We start from the raw sequence: 21,821 nt of genomic DNA, 5'->3' as shown, positions 1-21,821 counted from the left end.
GTTACCAGGTGATGGAGGTTGCACTCATTGTCAACTGGCTTCTTCCCAGTCAGCAGCTCGAGCAAGACGACGCCGTAGCTGTACACATCAGATTTCTCGTTCAGGCGGGATGTCCGCGCATACTCAGGGTCAATGTAGCCAATTGTGCCCATCACATAGGTTGATGTGTGGGTCTTGGAGATGCACACGCTCTTGGCAATGCCAAAGTCAGCAAGATGCGCCACATAGTCCTTGTCCAGGAGGATATTCTTCGATTTTACATCCCTGTGAATTATTCGCGGGCTGCAGTCATGGTGAAGATAAGCCAGCCCTTGGGCAGTGCCAAGAGCAATCTGGAGTCTAGCCTCCCAGTCCAGTTTTGTCTTCTTGGACGAAGGTGCTGAGATAAACAAAGACTTGCAGATTAGCATATGGTTGTGGAAAATTCTCAAACTATATGTATGCCTTGCAGACATTCCAATCAAGAGAATAGAAATAGTAATCAGTCCATCTTAATAAGAAAGTGGCCAGCACATGTTTGCTGACAGATAACCGTATGGAGGGTAGAAAGGAAAAGGTTCTAAATACTGAGCACGATGAAGTGAAACTGTGCCCCACATGCATTTTGCCTGGTATGTCCACTTACCATGTAAAACGTCCCAGAGGCTGCCACTTTCCATATACTCGTAGAAGAGAAGATTCCCAGCAGGTGATAGCGAGTAAGCCTGAAGGCTGACAAGATTCCGGTGTTTGATACTTCCAATTGTCTCGAGCTCAGTCTCAAATTCCTTTACACTCTGCGGGTAGTGAGCATATAGCTTCTTGATTGCCACTGGCTTGCAGTTCTTCAGAACACATTTATAAACTGTACTAGATGCCCCGTACCCAATTATGTATTTCTCGCTCAAATTTTCTGTCATCCTCATTATATCGTCATATACATGGAGGGCCATATTCATGTGGAGGATCACAAGCTTGGGAGGAACATTGCTCGATAACACAGCATGAATCTCTGTAACAAAAAATTATCATCATTATCTCATTGAAACCATATTAGCCATCAAACAAACAAACAGTGCATCTGTCAAGTTGAACAGACTGGCAACTGTTTGAGACAGGCATCAACCATTCGCAAGATCCAGCATGACGAGACTTCACTTGTCAAGTAGCTATCGAAATTGATGTGTTAAAGCAACATACAGGGATTTAAGCAAATGTATTACCTTGTTTGCTTACAGAGAAATCTGTGGAAACGGCTGGACTGTGTGGCCAACAAGCAGCTGCTAGGATCAACAACAGGATTGCAAGCCCGCCAATAGCAATACCAAGAATGACAGCCCTTGAGACAGAGACTGCGGTGAAAATGCACGAAAGAGTATTGGAATGTTTGTTAGTGGTCTGATGAGGTTATGTTCCAGAGCAACTTAATAAAGACAACATTGTACTTACATCTCTTTGCATGACTGGAGGAAGGGCATGAAGAACCACGCCAGGAGCCACATAGTCCAGGATTACCCAGGAAGCTAAAGGAAAGTTCAGATTATAAATGACGGTTTAGCCAGAACAAATCTTTTTGAAGGTATGGTTAATACCAGATGATACTACCTGTCAGGTGAAAACCGTGAAAAGTTGTTGTCTGTAGGTACAACGCCAGCCAGGTTGTTGTATGATATATTTCTGCAGCAAAGCTCACTATGAGTGAAATCCACACATGTGCAAACAGTTCGAATAGCTTTTCAGGTCTTAACTTACAAGACATTGAGACTGAAGCAGTTAGTAAGTGAAGAAACATCCCCAGTCATATTGTTACTTTCTAGTTTTCTGTAACAACAAAACAATCACACAAATCAATCTCAAATAATTGGGCAGGGAAATCAATATTAGTTTATCAATGTTAATGGGTGCATGGCAAAACCCATAGCTTGCATGTACTTACAACAGTATCAGATTTTGCAGCATTCCAAGCTCTCGAGGAATGAAACCATTAATGTGGTTATAGGACAAATCACTGAAACAAAAGCAAAAGGTGTCCATATTACTCTTAAAGGATACAGATTTAAGCACATAGAGATGTTAAGGTGCTTACATCTCCGTGATGCTCCTCAAGTTTGCAAACTCAGCAGGAATGTGTCCCACCAGATTATTCTTGCTCAAGTTACTACATGAATAAGTAATGTTGTCAGAAAAAGATACAGGCATTTTAACAAGAAGCAAAAAATAGAGGTTATAGGATTTACAGTTTCAAAAGATGCTCTAAGCTGCCGACTGCTGAAGGAATCGAACCAGCGATCTTGTTACATGATAAATCCCTAAAAGTATATTCATGTAACACATGATGGCATTAAAAACTTTCTGAAGGAGATATAGCAATTAAATGATAGAACTTACAGTATGTCTAAGTTTATCATTCTTGCTAGCTCAGTGGGAATTGCTCCATTAAGATAATTAGATGACAAATTCCTAAAAGTCATTAGGAATAACTATTAGAAGTGTAATTATGGCAGTCCAGAAAAAGAACAACCTCCAATAAACAAAATAGAAACTAGGAAAATTAGGAACCACTTACAAATAAGTCATGCTCTGAAGCTTGTGCAATGAACGTGGGATGGTCCCATTCAATTTATTGCCATAAGCATTGCTGTTTCAATAGCAAACAAGTTAAGTATCCAGCTATCAGAGATAGCTAAATAATTTCAGGGGGAAAAAGTGAAACTTACAAGCTAACAAGACTTGTGCATGAACTTATATTATCAGGTATCATTCCCTCAAGTTCATTATTTGCAAGATTCCTGCAAGAAGCAAATGATATGGACCACCGACCAAATTAGCACTGTTGATAAGAAACATATAATACAAATGAACAGAATTTTACTTACAAGTCATACAAGGCTGTGAGTTTTCCAAGCTCAGGTGGAATGAGCCCAGTCAGTTTATTGTCATTGAGGTCCCTGAAATGAGATAACGATCGTAGCATATCAAATGGATAGAACACTAATCAATTAACTATGAAGAATAAAAGCAATAATACAAAGGCTACATGCTTACAAATAATTAAGCGCCGACAAATTACCAAGCTCTGGTGGTATTGGCCCAGATAGCTTATTGCCTTGCAGGTATCTAGTAGTACAAGATATTGTGGTATCAGTAACTTCTTGTGATAAAAAAAACATAGAGATTTCGCAGAGGGCTAGAATATCAGTTAGTGGAAAGTAAAAGCTTTGATCAACTATTAATTAAACAGATAAAAAAAGTAGCAAGCTTACAATTTTTCAGTGTATGTCAAGTTGCCAAGTATAGATGGTATTGGGCCAGACAATTGGTTAAGACTCAGATCCCTGGATCAATTTCAAAATAAAAGAACATTTCAAAAAAATCATAATTTTGCATTTAAGGGCTGATATAATTCCTCAGTCACCATAAACCAAGAAAAGAATGTTATCATACAGCACTGCAAGCGCCTGCATAAGGCCAATCACTGTTGGAATAGGGCCAGAGAAGTTGTTCCTTTGCAAAGACCTAGCACAAATAGCAAATAATATTTCAAGTCATCACTTGTATTAGTAAGAAAACTTAAGCATCTAGTTCTATTGGTGAAATGACTACCACATACAATGTAGCCACTTGCAGGAAACCAATGTTGAATGGGATTTCTCCGGTGAGATGATTGTAAGACAAATCCCTAAAACAGAAGAAGATCAGGAGTGTTCTAAAAGCTAGAAAATGAACAACATTATTCAAAGGGAGTAGAACGAATGTACATACAAGACCTGAAAGCTCGTACAGTTCCCAATGGTATCTGGTATTGTGCCCATCAAGCTATTGTTCTTCACGTCACTGAACCAAACAAAAGCGGCATTGTTAGCAGAATAAATGGCACAAGCAGCTACAGTGGTGATAAACGGAGGAAAGCAATACACTCACAAGTACCACAAGCCAGTCAATTGGCACATATCTGGAGAGAGGCTTCCTTCTAATTTATTGCTTCGCAGTCCCCTTGAATATATGACAAACTTAGATGCATACAACAAAGCATGTAAAAACAAATATTGGTCTGCTAGCCCTGCACACTATGTCTGAGCAATCATCGTATTTAGCACAAGCATTTTGTCCAAACCCTAAATCTTGCATAAATTAAGTTTTATTAGCATTTGCTAGGCCCTTGAATATTCTAGACAGTTTAAGTACTAAACCAAAATAATGTTTTTCTTCATTACTGGGAAACAGAGTGAATGAATACTTACAAGTATTGAAGAACCTCACTCCAGTATATTAACCTTGGAATTTCACCGCTTAGCTTGTTCTGAGCTAAGTCCCTAGGGCACATATCACATTAGAACTAACCCAATAAAATCACAGATCAGTTAAGCAGCACTAACTTACAATATCTTCAAATTTGGAAGCTGAGAGAGTGTCGACGGGATCACCCCCACCAACTGATTATTCTTCAATATCCTACAAATACAAGTAACAGCAGGGATTATGATGAGTGAAACGCATGCTTTTACCAAGTTCCGGCAAGAAGAACAACCCTTACAAGTTTTCAAGGTGCTTCAGCTTAGATATGGAAAAGGGTATGTCTCCTTCCAGATTGTTGGAGGACAGGTTCCTTGATCAAAAAGAAAATTGAAACAGGCATTACTTGTACAGATCCGAAGGAATACGACACCTGTAAAAAAATAAGAGAAAGAAACACAGTACTACTGAAGCCCACTTACAACATTTTAAGCGAGGAGCAATCACCAATCTCATCAGGGATCTGCCCGGAAAGTCCACTGGACTGAAAATCACTGCATATGACCAAACAATCAGGAAAAAAGTGTGACACGGACTCATCACACAGACAAAAGCATTTAAATTTCAGGAAAGAATGTAACATCATACATTGACACGACGCTCTTCAAATCCCCAATGGCCGGGGAGATCTCGCCGCCGAGGTTGAACCCTGAGAGGTTGCTGCCGTTGCACACATGAACAGGCGTCAGTAAACGCTCACTGCAGCTAGCAATGGAGCAATAAGATTTCGCACGCAACAGAGAGGTGCTTACAGAGCTGCAACTTGGAAGGTGACGTTGTCGCAGAGCACGCCGCGCCAGGAGCAGTAGCCCGGGGACGCCCCGTCGCCGGACCAATCGTCCAGCGCGTTGTCGGCGTCGTGGAAGGATTTCTTGATCTCCATCAGCGTCCGCCCTGGAAACACGCATAAGAACACTCGATTAGCAGAAGCAGCAGCAGAAGAAGAAGAACTGAAGAATCTGACGCCACGAGGAATGGAGTCAGCCGGCAGAGGCGCTTGACTGTTGCTTCCAAATGCACAACACAAACTTGCTTGCTGACCAAAAGTTCAGATAACCAAACCAAAAACGGCCCCCAAAACACCAAGTTTCCAACTCGCCATATGCAAGAGGTTGGCTTGCACGAATAGCACAGCAACTTGAGAAGGGGAAACAAATAGTACTAAATGAAATATGCCGCATTTGTGCCTGTGCATAGCCATAGGCGGAGCTTATACACCGCCGAGGCGCCGACGACAGGGAAAAGATGCGGCAGATGTGGCAGTGAACGGAAGAAGAAGTGCAGAGGAAATGCTAAACAATGGGAGATGCTGGTACTACTAAGAACAGGAGACGGGATTAATCTAGCATTAGGTCACCCTCAACAGCGGAGGGAACACCAAATCAGCGAGCCATAAACAAAGACCAGACGACGCCCCACTAGAAAAGCGCGCACTAATAAAATACCACCAGCGCGAGAGAGTAAGCCAGAACCCCCGACGAATCCCCGTTCCCCGAGCAAGCAGAACCTGCCGCCAACACGAAGCCATGGGCACGGGGAGGCCCGGAGGAGGCCGCCAACACGAAGCCATGGGCACGGGGAGGCCCGGAGGAGGCGAGGCGGGCAGGGAGGGAGCACGAGCACGAGCACGAACCGTCGTCGGCGCCCGCGCCGGCGGCGAAGACGAGGAGCGCGGCGGCGAGGAGGGCCGCGGTCACGGGGACGGAGGGGGAGCGGCGGCGAGCGGGAGGCGGCATTGGCGCGGGCTGCAAATGCCGGCGCGGGTGCCTCCCGTTTAATCCAACGGGGTTTGGGGTTTTGCCGTGCTGGCCGCTTGAGCTGCTGCTGAAGGAGGGGGGGAGGGGAGGATCTCGTGCGGAGGCGATGGGGCCGCAGAGGGGGGACCTCCTGTGGTTTGTTACGGTGGGGCTCGCGCCCATGTGGCTCGCTGCCACTGCTGCTTTCGCGGCCGCAGAGCCGCAGCAGCACCACTTGCGTCGCGTGTACCCGGCGAGCCAGTCAGTCAGTTTCACTTCCGTTTTTCAACTTGCCGAAACTCATCCGGCGCAAACGGTCGCCGGATAAGCTGGCATTGAATTGAAGTGGCGTCAAACATGGTTTTCATCTGGCTACACTAGAGACTCCTTGTAAAAAAAAAATCGGCATTACATTACGAGCAAGTGTGTGTGCGGGCGGATAATGATGGTCGGGTGGAGTCGGGGACCAGGCGCAGACGATGCTTGTCCTGCACGACGACGGGCTGCGTTCTGCTTCTACCTCGGGACGATGCTGCTGGTAGCAGCAGTAACCAAGGGTGAATTTTAAAGGGACGCGCTGATGATAAGGTAGAAAGCCGTGCGCTGGCGCTGGCGCATGGCGGGCCACGCGCCCACGCCCCGGTGCTTCCGATCCGAGCTCCCAAAGTCAGCTTGCCGTTTTAATCAGACGCCGAGGGTGTGGAGAGTGAAACGGATGGAGCCCCCGCCCGCCCGCCCGGCGGGATCCGGGCCGCCTCTCCGCCGGGGCTCCGGCGCGTCTCGCGCGCAGCAGTTCGGTTCAGGTTCAGCCATGGGGCGCCGGCGCGGCCGGACCCGTGAAACGTTGCTGCTGCGGACTGCGGCCTCCGGTGGGAATATTCAGGGAATTGTTCACGGTCACGCAAAGTGAGATTTATCCTCTCCTGCTCGCGGACATGCACACGGGGACGGGAGGTGCCGGCCGGGTGCTGCGCTGTTTGCCTGGCTGTTCGTGGTACGCTTTAGCAGCAGTGGTGATAAATGAGATAAAAGCACCCCAAATACTCTAACTTGCATGGAATGTGATGATTTAGTCTCAAACTTGCAAAATGCGACTCTATCATATCTCAACTTGCACTTGATGCGATGATTTGGTCCCCAGCCTATCACAGCGCGACAAGTGACAGCTAGGTGGCTGGCCCGATCATTGCCCGCACTTTCACAAAAAACACCCTACCATTTTATCTAATCAACCCACAGTACATGTCACTTGAATTAATTCTGTCTCAACTCGCATCTCTGGTTACTCAAACCGGCAGCGAATCACCGGAGCTCAACTGGGATACCAAAGCCGGAACCGGATCCTCTAACATCCTCAAGGGATGTCACCTAAGCTACAGTAACCATGACATCCCTTCTTCACATCCATATGGTTAAGTCTAAAATGATTATAATTAATTTACAAATTACAAATCTACTATATATCTTTACAAAAATTACATAAATTATGATGCAATAAAATTATTTTTTGATTTTTTTTGTATATGCTACAGTAAATCCGCATAGTAATTACTACAGTATCCTGACATCCCTTCTTAGCTTTACACATACATTTTACTGTAGCTTCGTGACATCTCTTGAGGATGTTAGAGGATCCGCTTCCACCAAAGCCACCCCTCTCCTCTGATTCCCAACTGCTCCACCTCGCCAATCTCTCATCATGGCGACGGCGGCTGCAACCCCGACCCAGCGGCCGTGTCCTTTTGAGCCCCATTCCTAGCTACCACTCCGCCTTCCTCTCCCGTGTCAAGCTCTCCGCCGGCGGCTCGCCGGTCAAATCCGTCAGCGTCTCGTCTCCCCCCTCCTCCTCTTCGGGCGGTGCCGCCAAGATCCGTCGGTCCTGCATGTGCTCCCCGAGGAACCACCCGGGCTCGTTCCGTTGCAGCCTGCACAAGGAGCAGAGGCCCCGGCCGGCAACACCAAGCCCGCCTCCCAGCCGCCCGTCGGCGGCGGCTGCTCTAGGCGCATGGTAAACGTGCTAGCGCAGCGCATGGGGAGCGGACACTGGGCACGCAGGGCGCTGGCTCCGTCTCTCTCGGTGCAGCAGCTGCAGCACAGAAAGCGTGTTGACGGGTTCCGTGCCGGGGCCAGCCGGCTCTTCGCCATGTCCACGTCCATGGCCGGCGGCTGCCTGCAATGAAAAAACAACAGCGTCGACATGCCATAGCGAAGATACTACTAGTACATACTGCACAAACTGTACATAGGAAAGAAATTCCCCGAATAATCCGTTCGTTGTATAGAAGATCGGTGGGGATCAAGCCGGTAGATTGGAGTTTTAAGACCCAATTCGATTACGGCCTGCTCAATTAGCTGTTGATAGAGTGGCTGTACATAGAGTGAGACTCTTCCTCCTCGCTGCTGCACATAGAGTGAGCTCTTGTCCTCTCTGCGCGCTGTGTATAGCCCTTGATTTTGGTTCTGGATATACATCAATACATGAGTGACAAATTGGAGACACACATACATGCATCTGATGTGTCCCGTGACCGGAGGCTTATACATCCTTGGATGATTTGTTTGCCGCAACAACTCTCTGCTCTTGTTTCTGTTTCTGTTTCTGGAGTGTGGTTGCGTCTCGCCCCTGTTTCGGGTTTCGGATAAGCTCTTCAAGAGATCAGTCGCGTCTCTCCGTCGCTTGCTCCCGTCACGCTGGTGGCACCCGTGCCTCCGGCCGGATCAGGCCACCAACTTGCAGCACAGGAGAAATCCCCGATTCCGACGAAGTTTCTATAAAGTTTCATGGCGGAGCGGCTCACCCCAGCTCTTCAGCTTGCGCAAGAAGATGATGGACAACTGTTTAGCTTCTTTGATTAATTGTGTTTCTTCGCCAGAAATCGGTCGCCGGGCTATGTCTGTCAGTTTGGCTCTTGTCCCCATTGTAGTATTGCGTGCGGTGTTTATTTTTTCTTGATGGAGGAAAAACATCGGTGCACTTTTCAGATGAGTGAATGGAGCGATGAACACAGAATACATAATAAGGGCGTGGACAAAGAAAAACTCTGAAATAAATTAGTAGCAAGCTTCTGTTGAAACCATGTCGTTCACCTGATGCCATGTACTGCGGTGTAATGTGAATAGTTAACTGAATTCGTGTAGTGCAAAGGAGGAATTGAGACAGAATTAATTCAGGTGCCATGTACCGTGGGTTGATTAGATAAAATGGCAGGGTGTTTTTTTGCAAAAGTGCAGGTGATCACTGTTCCAGCCACCTGGCTGCCATTTGTCATGCTATGATAGGCCGGGGACCAAATCGTTACATCCGGTGCAAATTGGGATATGATGGAGTTGCATTTTACAAGTTTGGAACTAAATCATCACATTCCATGCAAATTGGGGTACCCGGGATGCTTTTACCTCGTGATAAATCTGATGTTTACAAATGAGTTATAAAGCTAGTCCCTCCCGCGACGTGTTCTAAGTTGGTATCGTGGCACGGAAAGAAAATCCGCCCGATTGAAGAAACGTCACCACCATTTTTTTGCTCTCCAAGCAATTATTAGCTGCTAATGTGTTGCTTATTGCTAATAATGCTAGTGAAAAGCGAACCCACTCAAACCGTCAATGTCATGAGGAAGTAGATGATGAACCTTTTAATGTTGTTAAGAAAGTGGTTTCGCTTCTAAACCTGTAACTCCAAGTCAAGGAGACCCACTTTCTCCGTCCAGGATTAATAGTCCGCCGGGTCGAAATTCTGGCACCAAAACAGGAAATAACTCTAACAACGCAAGATTATCGAACATGCCAACCATCAATTAACTCGGGTAAATTAGTGCGCATGTTACAGTCTCAAGTGTTGGTGGTTATTGCGCGCATGTACTCTCTCTTCTTCACATAATTCGGGGTGGATAGATCATCGGTAATAAGCAAACCCCCTCCCTCGTGTGATTTTCGCCGTGTCAGATCCATCTATAACGTCTAAGAATAAAGTTGCCTTGATGCAAAACCGAAGGGGATGGCTATCGAGGGAAAATGGAACACTATTATTCAACGCCCTTGGAATAATGGACACGCTTTTACCGTCCTTCATTCTAATAATCTCATATGGAGGAAGTAGGAAATGAACAATGGCATCCCCTACCCATCTGCTTAGTAGGATTGGCAAAAATAGAAAGTCTAGTGAAGTATATAGAATTACGCTTCGTCAAGTGAGAGGAAAATGGCCGCCAACATGGCAACATCCATGACCTCATTAAAGCACCATTCGTTGGATTTCCTCAGGTTGCAAGAAACTATGAAAGAAGAGTTCTCTCAAAGCTTCTTTAGAAAATGAGTTCAATTTATTTTTGAAATGGACCCCTTTTGTTCACAAGTCTGGGGCTATCCTTTGTGGTGTGACAGAATAAATCTTAGAAGTGTGTGCCTTTAACATGAAAAATAATCGGCGAACCTTTGGGATAAAAATGTGAAAGCTATGTGGGACCTTTTGATGGTTTATGGTGTTGTACATGAGGAGCACACCGAAAGTTTCCTCTTTGAGCTATCCTTATTTGGCAATGCTATGTATATGGCTTATATTATTGGAGGCGACTTAACATTTCAAGACATCTTGTTGAAAATAAGCTAACATCTCCCACTCTTCCAACTTATTCAATTCCATTAATCATATTCTTGTTAAAGAGAAAATCACATTAGCAAGAGTTTTTTCACCTAGTTCAATAACAATCTGAGCCTTGTATTTGAAAAATGGATACGACCCTTCGTTTTCATATAGTTTTGGTTACGAAGTTTTTCGCGTATATATCTAGCCACAATTATTTACTTATGTCTTCTAGAGAGACTAATGATGTCCTCCAAGACTATCCTGGTAAACATATATAAATTTCTACCCACTGCAGAGAGATATTTTGCTCAACTAGTGTATTTTAATGATCCTTTCTTTTAAGTTTACCTTTGATTTCCAGTAATAGAAACCATAGGAGGTTCCCTTAATGACGCTATTAATATTATTAATATATTGAAAAGGTTAAAAAGAGATATTTAAATGTAGAATACCAATTAGATGTTGCTTGTCATGTACAAAACATTGCATTTACACCTTAGCAGGTATTACACAGAAAGAAAAGGCATACAAAGGTGGGCCATGTGTAGTTAGTACCACATATGTTCCAAAATATAAGGTGTAGTTTGAGTGTCAGAATTAATGCTTTGAACCCATCTAATAATATGCACTTTATGTTACCCAAAACCAATATCATTATATTCATATCAAAAGCATTTTCTCACTGTTATGTTTAGGTAACCATGGACTATTTATTTTATGAGACACTTACAATCACAACATGAACATGAACAATTAAATTGCTTCTTATACTTTGGCAAGGAGGTTGTGACATTTTGAGAAAGGTGCACATTACAATTCAAAACTAATCACCCAATTTAATATTAAACCCCACATGAAAGATCGTGGATGTCGCCTAGAGGGGGGTGAATAGGCGATTTAAAATAATTACGGTTTAGGCTTGAACAAATGCGGAATAAACCTAGCGGTTAATTTGTCAAGCACAAAACCTACAACAACTAGGCTCACCTATGTGCACCAACAACTTATACTAAGCAAGATAAACAACTATGTGATAGCAAGATATATGACAAGAAACAATATGTCTATCACAAAGTAAAGTGCATAAGTAAAGGGGTCAGGTAAGAGATAACCGAGGCATGCGGAGACGATGATGTATCCCGAAGTTCACACCCTTGCAGATGCTAATCTCCGTTTGGAGCGGTGTGGAGACACAATGCTCTCCAAGAATCCACTAGGGCCACCGTAATCTCCTCACGCCCTCGCACAATGCAAGATGCCATGATTCCACTAAGGGACCCTTGAGGGCGGTCACCGAACCCGTACAAATGGCAACCCTTGGGGGAGTTCACCGAACCGGTACACTTTGGCAACCCTTGGGGGCAGTCACCGGTACCCTTCAAATTGCTCGGGGCGATCTCCACAACCTAATTGGAGACCCCAACGCTTGCCCGGAGGTTTACACCACAATGATTGAGCTTCGAACACCACCAACCGTCTAGGGCACCCAAGCACCCAAGAGGAACAAGCTCAAGGGCACCAAGCACCCAAGAGTAATAAGGTTCTCAACTTGTAACTTCCACGTATCACCGTGGAGAACTCAAACAATGCACCAAATGCAATGGCAAGGGCACACGGAGTGCCCAAGTCCTTCTATCTCAAATCCCACCGAAGCAACTAATTCTAGGGAGGAAAATGAGAGGAAGAACAAGAAGGAGAACACCAAGAACTCCAAGATCTAGATCCAAGGGGTTCCCCTCACATAGAGGAGAAATGATTGGTGGAAATGTGGATCTAGATCTCCTCTCTCTTTTCCCTCAAAAACTAGCAAGAATCCATGAAGGGATTGAGAGTTAGCAAGCTCAAAGAAGGTCAACAATGGGGGAAGAACACGAGCTCAAAGGATAAAGTTCATTGGGGAAGAAGACCCCCTTTTATAGGTGGGGAAAAACCCAACCGTTATGCTCACAACCCGCACAGAGTGGTACTACCGCTCATCCTCACGGTACTACTGCTAGGGGTAGCGGTACTACCTCAAAGGGTAGCGGTACTACTGCTTGCGAGCGGTACTAAAAAATTACATCCGTGCCTACCATCGCTGGACTTGTGATGAGTTTTTGGTCCGGAGCGGAAGTAGCCACAGAAGTAGCCGCGGTAGTACCGCTCCCACAAGCGGTAGTACCGCTGCAGCTTTTAAGAAGACACCAAAACTGACACAACTTCTGCAAACGGACTCCGAATTCAACGAAACCAAGTTTGTTGGAAAGCTAGTGACAAGGGCTAACACAATCTTGATAGAAATAACAATAATAAGCAAATTAGAAAAGGCCCATTAGAAAATGGTGAGAACCCTTCCTCGATAAGACCGGTAAAACCTCCAACACCGAAAACGCAATAAAAGAAGCATGTCAACTCCGTTTTCGATGAACTCGAGCTTGTCATCTAGATGACCATAAGCTCTAAGACTAACAAATAGAACCAAACAAGAACCAAGAAAGATGATGCAAGCATGCAATGGTTTGAGCTCACTACGAACGATATGATCAAGCTACTCACTTGAGAGCCCCCCTTGATAGTATGGCAAACAATTCTATAACCCGGTATCCAAACTACCACCATGAGACCGGTAGAATAGAGAACCTATCAAGGCCAAACATTTGCCTTGCACAAAGTCCACTTGATCTAGATGTAGACGATCTTGACTTCCTCAAGTAGGACCACCTTTTCTTGATTGCGTTGGTGATGACCCACAAGTATAGGGGATCTATCGTAGTCCTTTCGATAAGTAAGAGTGTCGAACCCAACGAGGAGCAGAAGGAAATGATAAGCGGTTTTCAGCAAGGTATTCTCTGCAAGCACTGAAATAAGTGGTAACAGATAGTTTTGTGATAAGATAATTTGCAACGAGCAACAAGTAACAAAAGTAAATAAAGTGCAGCAAGGTGGCCCAAACCTTTTTGTAGCAAAGGACAAGCCTGTACAAACTCTTATATAAGGAAAAGCGCTCCCGAGGACACATGGGAATATCGTCAAGCTAGTTTTCATCACGTTCATATGATTCGCGTTCGGTACTTTGATAATTTGATATGTGGGTGGACTGGTGCTTGGGTGATGTTCTTACTTCAACAAGCATCCCACTTATGATTAACCTCTATTGCAAGCATCCGCAACTACAACAAAAGTATTAAGGTAAACCTAACCATAGCATGAAACATATGGATCCAAATCAGCCCCTTACGAAGCAACGCATAAACTAGGGTTTAAGCTTCTGTCACTCTAGCAACCCATCATCTACTTATTACTTCCCAATGCCTTCCTCTAGGCCCAAATAATGGTGAAGTGTTATGTAGTCGACGTTCACATAACACCACTAGAGGCTAGACAACATACATCTCATCAAAATATCGAACGAATACCAAATTCACATGACTACTAATAGCAAGACTTCTCCCTTGTCCTCAGGAACAAACGTAACTACTCATAAAGCATATTCATGTTCATAATCAGAGGGGTAATAATATGCATAAAGGGTCTGAACATATGATCTTCCACCAATTAAACCAACTAGCATCAACTACAAGGAGTAATCAACACTACTGGCAACCTACTAGCACCAATCCCGGACTTGGAGACAAGAATTGGATACAAGAGATGAACTAGGGTTTTGAGATGAGATGGTGCTGATGAAGATGTTGATGGAGATTGCCCTCTCCCGATGAGAGGAGCGTTGGTGATGACGATGGCGATGATTTCCCCCTCTGGGAGAGAAGTTTCCCCGGCAGAACAGCTCTGCCGGAGCTCTAGATTGGATCCGCCAAGGTTCCGCCTTGTGGCGGCGGAGTTTCGTCCCGAAAGGTTGCTTCCCATTTTTTTCTCGACGAAAGACTTCATATAGGAGAAGATGGTCATCGGAGAGCCACCAGGGGGCCCACGAGGTAGGGGGCGCGCCCTAGGGGGGGGCGCCCCCCACCCTCATGGAAAGGGTGTGGTCTTCATCTTTGGCGATGATTTTTCATTATTTATTATAAGGTATTCCGTGGAGTTTTAGGACTTTTGGAGTTGTGCAGAATAGGTCTCTAATATTTGCTCCTTTTCCAGCCCAGAATTCCAGCTGCTGGCATTCTCCCTCCTTATGTAAACCTTGTAAAATAAGAGAGAATAACCATAAGTATTGTGACATAATGCCCATAATGTAATGAATATCGATATAAAACCATGATGCAAAATGGACGTATCAACTCCCCCAAGCTTAGACCTCGCTTGTCCTCAAGCGAAAGCCGATAACAATAAATATGTCCCCATGTTTAGAGGTAGAGGCGTCGACAAAAATAAATTATGGATATGAGGGCATCATGATTATTCTCATAACAGCAACATATATACATATTGTCATATGATTACTTATGTTCAAGTGATGATCAATTCATAATGTAAAAGTATGAATCAGAAACCTTATTGAGAACCAACAAACTATAACCTTAGTCATTGAAGCAATTGCAATTTATCATAACATCAGAAAGAGTCTATGTCAGAGCTAAAAAAACAAGTCCACATACTCAACTATCATCTAGTCCTTCATAATTTCTAACACTCGCGCAATACTTGTGGTTACGGAGTTTTAATCGGACACAGAGAAAGATAGGGGCTTATAGTTTCGCCCCACAACCTTTTACCTCGAGGGTAATGTCAACAATAATAACTCATACTCCCCTACATCCAATTAGATATATCTATTAGGATCTTTCCAACACACTGTGCTTGCCAAAGGATAAAATGTAAAAAGGAAAGGTGAAGATCACCATGACTCTTGCATAAGGTAGAAGATAATAATAAAAGATAGGCCCTTCGCAGAGGGAAGCAGAGGTTGCCATGCGCTTTTATGGTTGGATGTACAAAATCTTAATGCGAAAGAATGTCACTTTATATTGCCCCTTGTGATATGAACCTTTATTATGCAGTCCGTCGCTTTTATTACTTCCACATCACAAGATCGTATAAATCTTATTTCTCCCACACTAATCATACATATTTAGAGCAATTTTTATTGCTTTGCATCGATGACAACTTACTTGAAGGATCTTACTCAATCCATAGGTAGATACGGTGGACTCTCATGGCAAAACTGGTTTAAGGGTATTTGGAAGGACAAGTAGTATCTCTACTTGGTGCTGAGAATTTGGCTAGCATGAGGGGGAAAGGCAAGCTCAACATGTTGGATGATCCATGACAACATACTTTATCTCAGATATAAGAAAACATAACCCATTACATTGTCTTCCTTATCCAACATCAACTCTTTAGCATGTCGTATTTTGATGAGTGCTCCCAATCATAAAAGATGTCAATAATAGTATATTTATATGTGAAACCTCTCTTTCCTTATTACTTCCTATTAATTGCAACGATGATCAAAGCTATGTCTGCCAACTCCCAACAACTTTTAATCATCACACTCTTTCTATGTGAAGTCATTACTATCAATAAGATCAATATGAACTTTTGTTTCTTTTTTTTCTCTTTTCTTTTTATTCACCCAAGATCATAGCAAGAAAATCAAGCCCTTGACTCAACACTAATCTTTATTATATAGCTCACGGACTCGATTACATAGAGAGATCATAAAGCAAAACTTAAAACTAGATCATGCCATAAACTTTATTCTACTAGATCAAAATACTACTAATAGGATCGAACTAAGGAAAACGGTAAAGGTAGGAGTTGTGATTGTGATATGATATCGGGGCACCTCCCCCAAGCTTGGCAGTTGCCAAGGGGAGTGCCCATACCCATGTGATTATATCTCCTTGGTTGGTGAAGAAGGTGGAGGTGCTGTTGATGATGCGGGCTTGTCATCCATCTTCCAAGGCATAGGTTCACCATCATAGAAGGATGATCGAGTCTCCAGAATCCTCGAATCTGCAGCCAAACTCATTCTTTTGAATCTATATTCATACTCACAGTTTTGGTTTTGCAGGTCATAGATTTGGGCTTGGAGGTGCTCGATCTTCTCATGTAGCTTGAAGATGGCCTCCTCGGTGTTCTTGGCATCCGGCTTGTAGTTGTTAGTGAGCTCCACGAGCATCGTGTGGCTAGCGTTGATTCCACGCTCCACCATCCCCCGGCACTTGAAAACTTGTTGCTCCATTGCTTCGAGCCTCGTCTCCACGCTTCCGGTTCCCTTTGGTCCCTCAGCATCGCGGATGTGCAGCAACCTATCACGCATCTCAATGGTTTTAGGGTGTCGCAGCACCTCCGCGAGGTAAGGGTTGATGACCTTCTCGAAGAACTTGTCCTTGGAAGCACTTGGGGACGTCATGATAATCTAGATCTGTCAGAAAAATAGCTCGAAACAAGAACAGAGAATATTTGCATGATACGGGAGTCAAAACCTTCGGGAGAATATATAGTGAATTTTTACCGACCAAAATACGTATCGTGCAAGAAAACGGAGTCCGGAAGGCACACGAGGTGCTCACGAGGTAGGGGGCACGCTCAGGGGGGTAGGGCGCGCCCTCCACCCTCGTGGGGCCCTCGTGTCCTTCCTGGACTGCTACTTAATTTTTTATTTTTCTAAATATTCCAAAACGGAGAAATATTGCCTTAAAAATTGTTTTGGAGTCGGTTTACTTACCGTACCACATACCTATTCCTTTTCAGAGTCTGAAACATTCTCGAAAGTGTCCCTTATGTATTCCTTCGGGGTTACGGTTTCAATAATATTGGTTTCAACATTTATGGGATTATCTGAGATATAATGTTTAATTCTCTGACCGTTTACCACCTTCAGATTTGTACCTTCGAAGTTGTTGATTTTTATGGCACCGGAACGATAGACCTCCTCGATAACATAGGGGCCTTCCCATTTAGAAAGAAGTTTTCCTGCAAAAAATCTTAAACCAGAGTTGTATAGCAATACATAATCACCTACATTAAACTCACGCTTTTGTATCCTTTTGTCATGCCATCTTTTAACCTTTTCTTTAAACAACTTGGCATTTTCATAAGCTTGGGTTCTTCATTCATCAAGTGAGCTAATATCAAATAACCTCTTTTCACCGGCAAGTTTATGTCGCGACCCGACCCGAATGGATCAAGCGCTCTGTGCTCAGGTGTCATCCCTGGATCAGTAATGCTGACACCACACAGTACATCGAAGGATTTATAGCAGAGTGGCAATCACACACTTATTACATCGTGTCTCAAAGAGAACTTATTACAATAAAAATGGCTTAAGGCCATCTAGTGTCGATAACAGCGGAAGACTTGGAAGATAAATGGGTCCATCAACTCCAACGGCATCACTGAGTATAGAACCACGACCTAAAAGCACCTTACTCGTCGTCTGAATAGTCTGCAACATGAGAAGTTGCAGCCCGAAAACGGGTCAACACATGGAATATGCTGGCAATGTAACACATAGAGAGTAATGGAATGAAACAGCTATACTACATGCATATATGGCTGGTGGAAAGCTCTATGGTTACAGTTTTGCGTAAAGCCAATTTTTCCCTACTGCAAAGGAATAAATTTATTTAACTATCATGGTGGTTGTGAAACATCGAGAATGGTTGACAGCATTCCGATCCCAATTAAGTGAACAATTAAAAACCCATCAAAATTAATTTAGAGTAACATGTTGAGATTCACTTGATATTCAAGTACTAGATACTCAAGTTGTCCATAACCGGGGACACGGCTAATCATGATTAGTTTGTACACTCTGCAGAGGTTTGCGCACTTTTCCCCACAAGACTCGATCGCCTCCGTTTGGTTTCTCGCACTACACGGTGTTTGAGAAGACGGATGACCGAGACATAGTCTTTCCGAGGCGCTAGCACCTTACGATCGGGTAGACCGGTACACCTACATCCCCTACATCTGCTAGTCTACCACTGTAAGAGTTCGCACAACTTAGTCAACTATGCCAGAGCCCATAATGGCTTGTGGCTGCACACGGAAGTTTCTAGCATGAATGATCTTATGATCCCTTTGAGCCTGGGTGGCGGTCCAAAAAAAAACAGGCAAGTCCTGATAGACATCAGGTGCCTCAATCCACCCAGATGTGTGTTTAAGTTGCCACCTTAAATAAACCATTAAAATTATCAACTCACATCTGTCATGGATATCACTCACCCAATCCACGTCTACTAGCATAGCATGGCATAATAAGCAAACGTAGAAGTAACTCCCAAAGGTTTCATAGTAAAACAGGTAATAGGTACTACCTCATCTACTTCTCATCCCACAATTTAATTAGATCCTAATCATGCAATGTGTGAAGATTGATCTAATGCAATAAAACATGGGTTGTAGAAAAGGTATGATCAAAGTGTTACTTGCCTTGCTGATGATCCGCGAGACCTAGGGTTTCGAAGTAACAGGCGGCGCAATCCGAGTGATCTATCACAGACAAACAACAAGCACACAATAAGTACTCACTAATGCACAGGTAAAACTCGAGTAAGAGAACGAACCAGAAAGTTCAACTTAAGAACTCCGGTTGCAAAGAAAGAACGAACCGAACAAAGAAACGGAAAACAAACGGCGGAAAAAACAACAACTCGGTTCTAGCAAGTTGAAACTAGGTCAAATTTTACTGTAGCAAAAGCTTGTCCAAGTTGATTAGATGAAACGACGGTTTCGAAACGAAACTCCAGGCGCTTGAATCACCTGATTCCGATAAACGAGCGAGAAGAAAGACTAGAACGAAGATCGGATCTGAGATCACGATCGCGGAATAAATCCGACGAAAAAGAAAGAGACGAACGGTTAAACGAACGGACGTTTGTTAACCTAGAAGAATCCGGTGATCACGTTTGTTAGGACGAACGGTCCGGCGAACGGTCCAAAAGCAACTAAATCAGAAAAGAAAACGAATCCGATCTAGGGTTTCGGAAGAAAACCGAAACGAAAAACCGATCTAGAAAACCGGAACGGTTTAGAGAAGAGCCGGAAAGAAAACGAATCGGAAGAGAAGAAAAGAATCGGAACGATTAGAAGAAAACGATCCGAGGAAAAGAGACGCAGGGCAACCTTCGGCGAGCGGCGTTGGGAGGCGGCGGCGACGTGGGCAAGGCGGCGGCGGCGCGGGCTAAGGGCGGCGGCGCGGGTGTGGGGTGGCGCGGCGGCGGTGTAGGGCGCGGTGGAGGGCTTGGGGTTTGGTTTGATGATTTAGAGGGGGGGTGTTGGGGTATTTATATAGGTGAGGGGGGGGATTTACTTGGGGTAGGGGACTAGAAATAGAGTAGGAATAGGAAAACGAAACAAAGGAAAGGGGAGGGGCTAACCCTAGCCGGACTCGGCTAGAGCAAGAGGCGGCGGCGGCTGGCGCCTGCCTTGCCTGGCGCACGGCGCGCAGGGAGGCTGGGGCGGTGGCCGGCTGGCTGGGCCTTTGGCCCGGCTGGCCTGCGGGGTTTTTTTTAAACGGTTTCGCGCGCAGAAAAACACAGAAAAGAAAATCTAAATGGGCTCCAAAAGTTCTAAAGTAAATTTTCCCCGACTCCTAAAAATGAGCCGAACAAAATGAACTTTACTCCGGACCTAAAATGCAATTTTTGAAAACACGCATTTTTCCCTATCCAAATAAAATGCAAATAAACTCCGGCAAACAAAATTTGATCTATTTATTAAATCTTCATTTTTTCCTCAATTTTGGGAAAGTCATATTATTCCCTCTCTTATATATATCGGAAAATTATTGAAGATGAAATAAATAAATCAAATGATCCTCTTTTCAAATTCGAGAAAACTCTCAAATATGAAAATGACGAAATCTCCAACTCTCTCCAAGGGTCCTTGAGTTGCGAAATTTCTAGGATCAACCAAAATGCAAGAAAAATATGTTATGCATGATGATCTAGTGTATAACATTCCAAATTGCAAATTTGGGATGTTACAAACCTACCCCCCTTAAGATGAATCTCGCCCTCGAGATTCGGGTTGGCTAGAAAATAGGTGAGGGTGGTCCTTGAGCAAATCTTCTTCTCTTTCCCAGGTGGCTTCATCCTCCGAATGGTGGTTCCACTGAACTTTGCAAAACTTGATAACCTTGCTGCGAGTAACTCTGCTGGCAAACTCGAGAATCTTGACTGGCTTCTCCTCATACATTAAGTCATCCTTCAACTGAATCGCTTTGAGAGGTACGGTATCTCTTAGCGGTACCTCCGCCATCTCGGCGTGACATTTCTTCAGCTGAGAAACATGGAATACATCATGAACTCCTGACAGTCCCTCTGGTAATTCCAACTTATAAGCGACTTCTCCCATACGTTGCAAGATCTTATACGGTCCAACGAAACGCGGTGCTAACTTTCCCTTAACTCCAAAGCGCTTAACTCCTCGAAGTGGGGATACTCGGAGATAAACTCTGTCTCCTGTTTCGTAGACTGTCTCCTTGCGTTTAGAATCTGCGTAGCTCTTCTGCCTGGACTGGGCTACCTTGAGCCTATCGCGAATCAACTTAACTTTCCGTTCAGACTCCTTAATCAAATCTGGTCCAAAGAATTGGCGGTCTCCAACTTCGTCCCATGACAACGGTGTCCTGCACCTCCTTCCGTATAAAGATTCGAAAGGTGCCATCTTCAAACTGGTTTGGTAACTGTTGTTATAGGAAAACTCCGCATACGGCAAGTTATCGTCCCAGCTAGATCCATAATGTAGTGCACAAGCTCTCAGCATATCTTCCAAAATCTGATTGACTCTCTCGGTCTGTCCATCTGTCTGCGGATGAAAAGCTGTGCTGAACTCTAGTCTGGTTCCTAAAGTTTCATGCAACTGATTCCAAAACTTTGAGGTAAATTGGGTTCCTCTATCTGATACGATACTCCTCGGAACTCCATGCAAACAAATGATCCTAGTCATGTATATCTTTGCCAACTTAGCACTGGTGTAAGTGGTCTTAACTGGAATGAAATGTGCTACCTTCGTCAAACGATCAACTACTACCCATATCGAGTCATAGCCTGATTTTGTCCTGGGTAGTCCTGTGATAAAATCCATGCCTATCTTATCCCACTTCCATTCGGGTATCGGCAATGGTTGTAACAATCCTGCTGGCTTCTGATGCTCTGCCTTTACTCTCTGACATACGTCACAAACTGCTACATATGCTGCAATATCCTTCTTCATTCCGGTCCACCAGAATGTTTCCTTCAAATCCAATACATCTTGGTATTCCCTAGGTGAATCGAATACGGTGAATCATGTGCCTCTTGCAAAATCAACTTCCTGATCTCCGGGTCATTTGGCACATA

The 21,821-nt window shown here is 44.2% G+C and overlaps 1 protein-coding gene and 1 pseudogene across 2 annotated transcripts in view; one reads left to right on the top strand and one right to left on the bottom strand.

The window, feature by feature from the left end:
* Window positions 1–6,107, bottom strand: part of LOC125514898 (LRR receptor-like serine/threonine-protein kinase ER2) — a 32,527-nt gene extending 26,420 nt beyond the window's left edge. For both annotated transcript variants that reach the window (XM_087528737.1, XM_048680271.2), the window contains exons 1-26: window positions 5,906–6,107; window positions 5,025–5,166; window positions 4,861–4,932; window positions 4,695–4,766; window positions 4,514–4,585; window positions 4,360–4,431; window positions 4,221–4,292; window positions 3,901–3,972; window positions 3,742–3,813; window positions 3,590–3,658; window positions 3,424–3,495; window positions 3,243–3,314; window positions 3,025–3,096; window positions 2,856–2,927; window positions 2,697–2,768; window positions 2,546–2,617; window positions 2,368–2,439; window positions 2,217–2,288; window positions 2,066–2,137; window positions 1,916–1,987; window positions 1,732–1,800; window positions 1,585–1,656; window positions 1,429–1,502; window positions 1,203–1,331; window positions 626–991; window positions 6–379 (exon numbers count right to left, since the gene is read on the bottom strand). In XM_087528737.1, coding sequence (XP_087384863.1) covers window positions 6–379; window positions 626–991; window positions 1,203–1,331; window positions 1,429–1,502; window positions 1,585–1,656; window positions 1,732–1,800; window positions 1,916–1,987; window positions 2,066–2,137; window positions 2,217–2,288; window positions 2,368–2,439; window positions 2,546–2,617; window positions 2,697–2,768; window positions 2,856–2,927; window positions 3,025–3,096; window positions 3,243–3,314; window positions 3,424–3,495; window positions 3,590–3,658; window positions 3,742–3,813; window positions 3,901–3,972; window positions 4,221–4,292; window positions 4,360–4,431; window positions 4,514–4,585; window positions 4,695–4,766; window positions 4,861–4,932; window positions 5,025–5,166; window positions 5,906–6,008 — 2,622 coding nt within the window. In that variant the 5' untranslated portion in view covers window positions 6,009–6,107. The remainder of the gene's footprint in view (window positions 1–5; window positions 380–625; window positions 992–1,202; window positions 1,332–1,428; window positions 1,503–1,584; window positions 1,657–1,731; window positions 1,801–1,915; window positions 1,988–2,065; window positions 2,138–2,216; window positions 2,289–2,367; window positions 2,440–2,545; window positions 2,618–2,696; window positions 2,769–2,855; window positions 2,928–3,024; window positions 3,097–3,242; window positions 3,315–3,423; window positions 3,496–3,589; window positions 3,659–3,741; window positions 3,814–3,900; window positions 3,973–4,220; window positions 4,293–4,359; window positions 4,432–4,513; window positions 4,586–4,694; window positions 4,767–4,860; window positions 4,933–5,024; window positions 5,167–5,905) is intronic.
* A 1,600-nt stretch (window positions 6,108–7,707) lies between these two features.
* On the top strand, window positions 7,708–8,498 carry LOC125512675 (uncharacterized; annotated as a pseudogene).
* The last annotated feature ends 13,323 nt before the right edge of the window (window positions 8,499–21,821 follow it).

This window comes from Triticum urartu, chromosome 6A, assembly GCF_056163025.1.
Source record: "Triticum urartu cultivar PI428250 chromosome 6A, HENAU_Tu73, whole genome shotgun sequence".
Lineage (NCBI taxonomy): Eukaryota > Viridiplantae > Streptophyta > Magnoliopsida > Poales > Poaceae > Triticum > Triticum urartu.
Note: the sequence above shows the minus strand (reverse complement) of the source record. Positions and strands in the feature narration are given on the sequence as shown.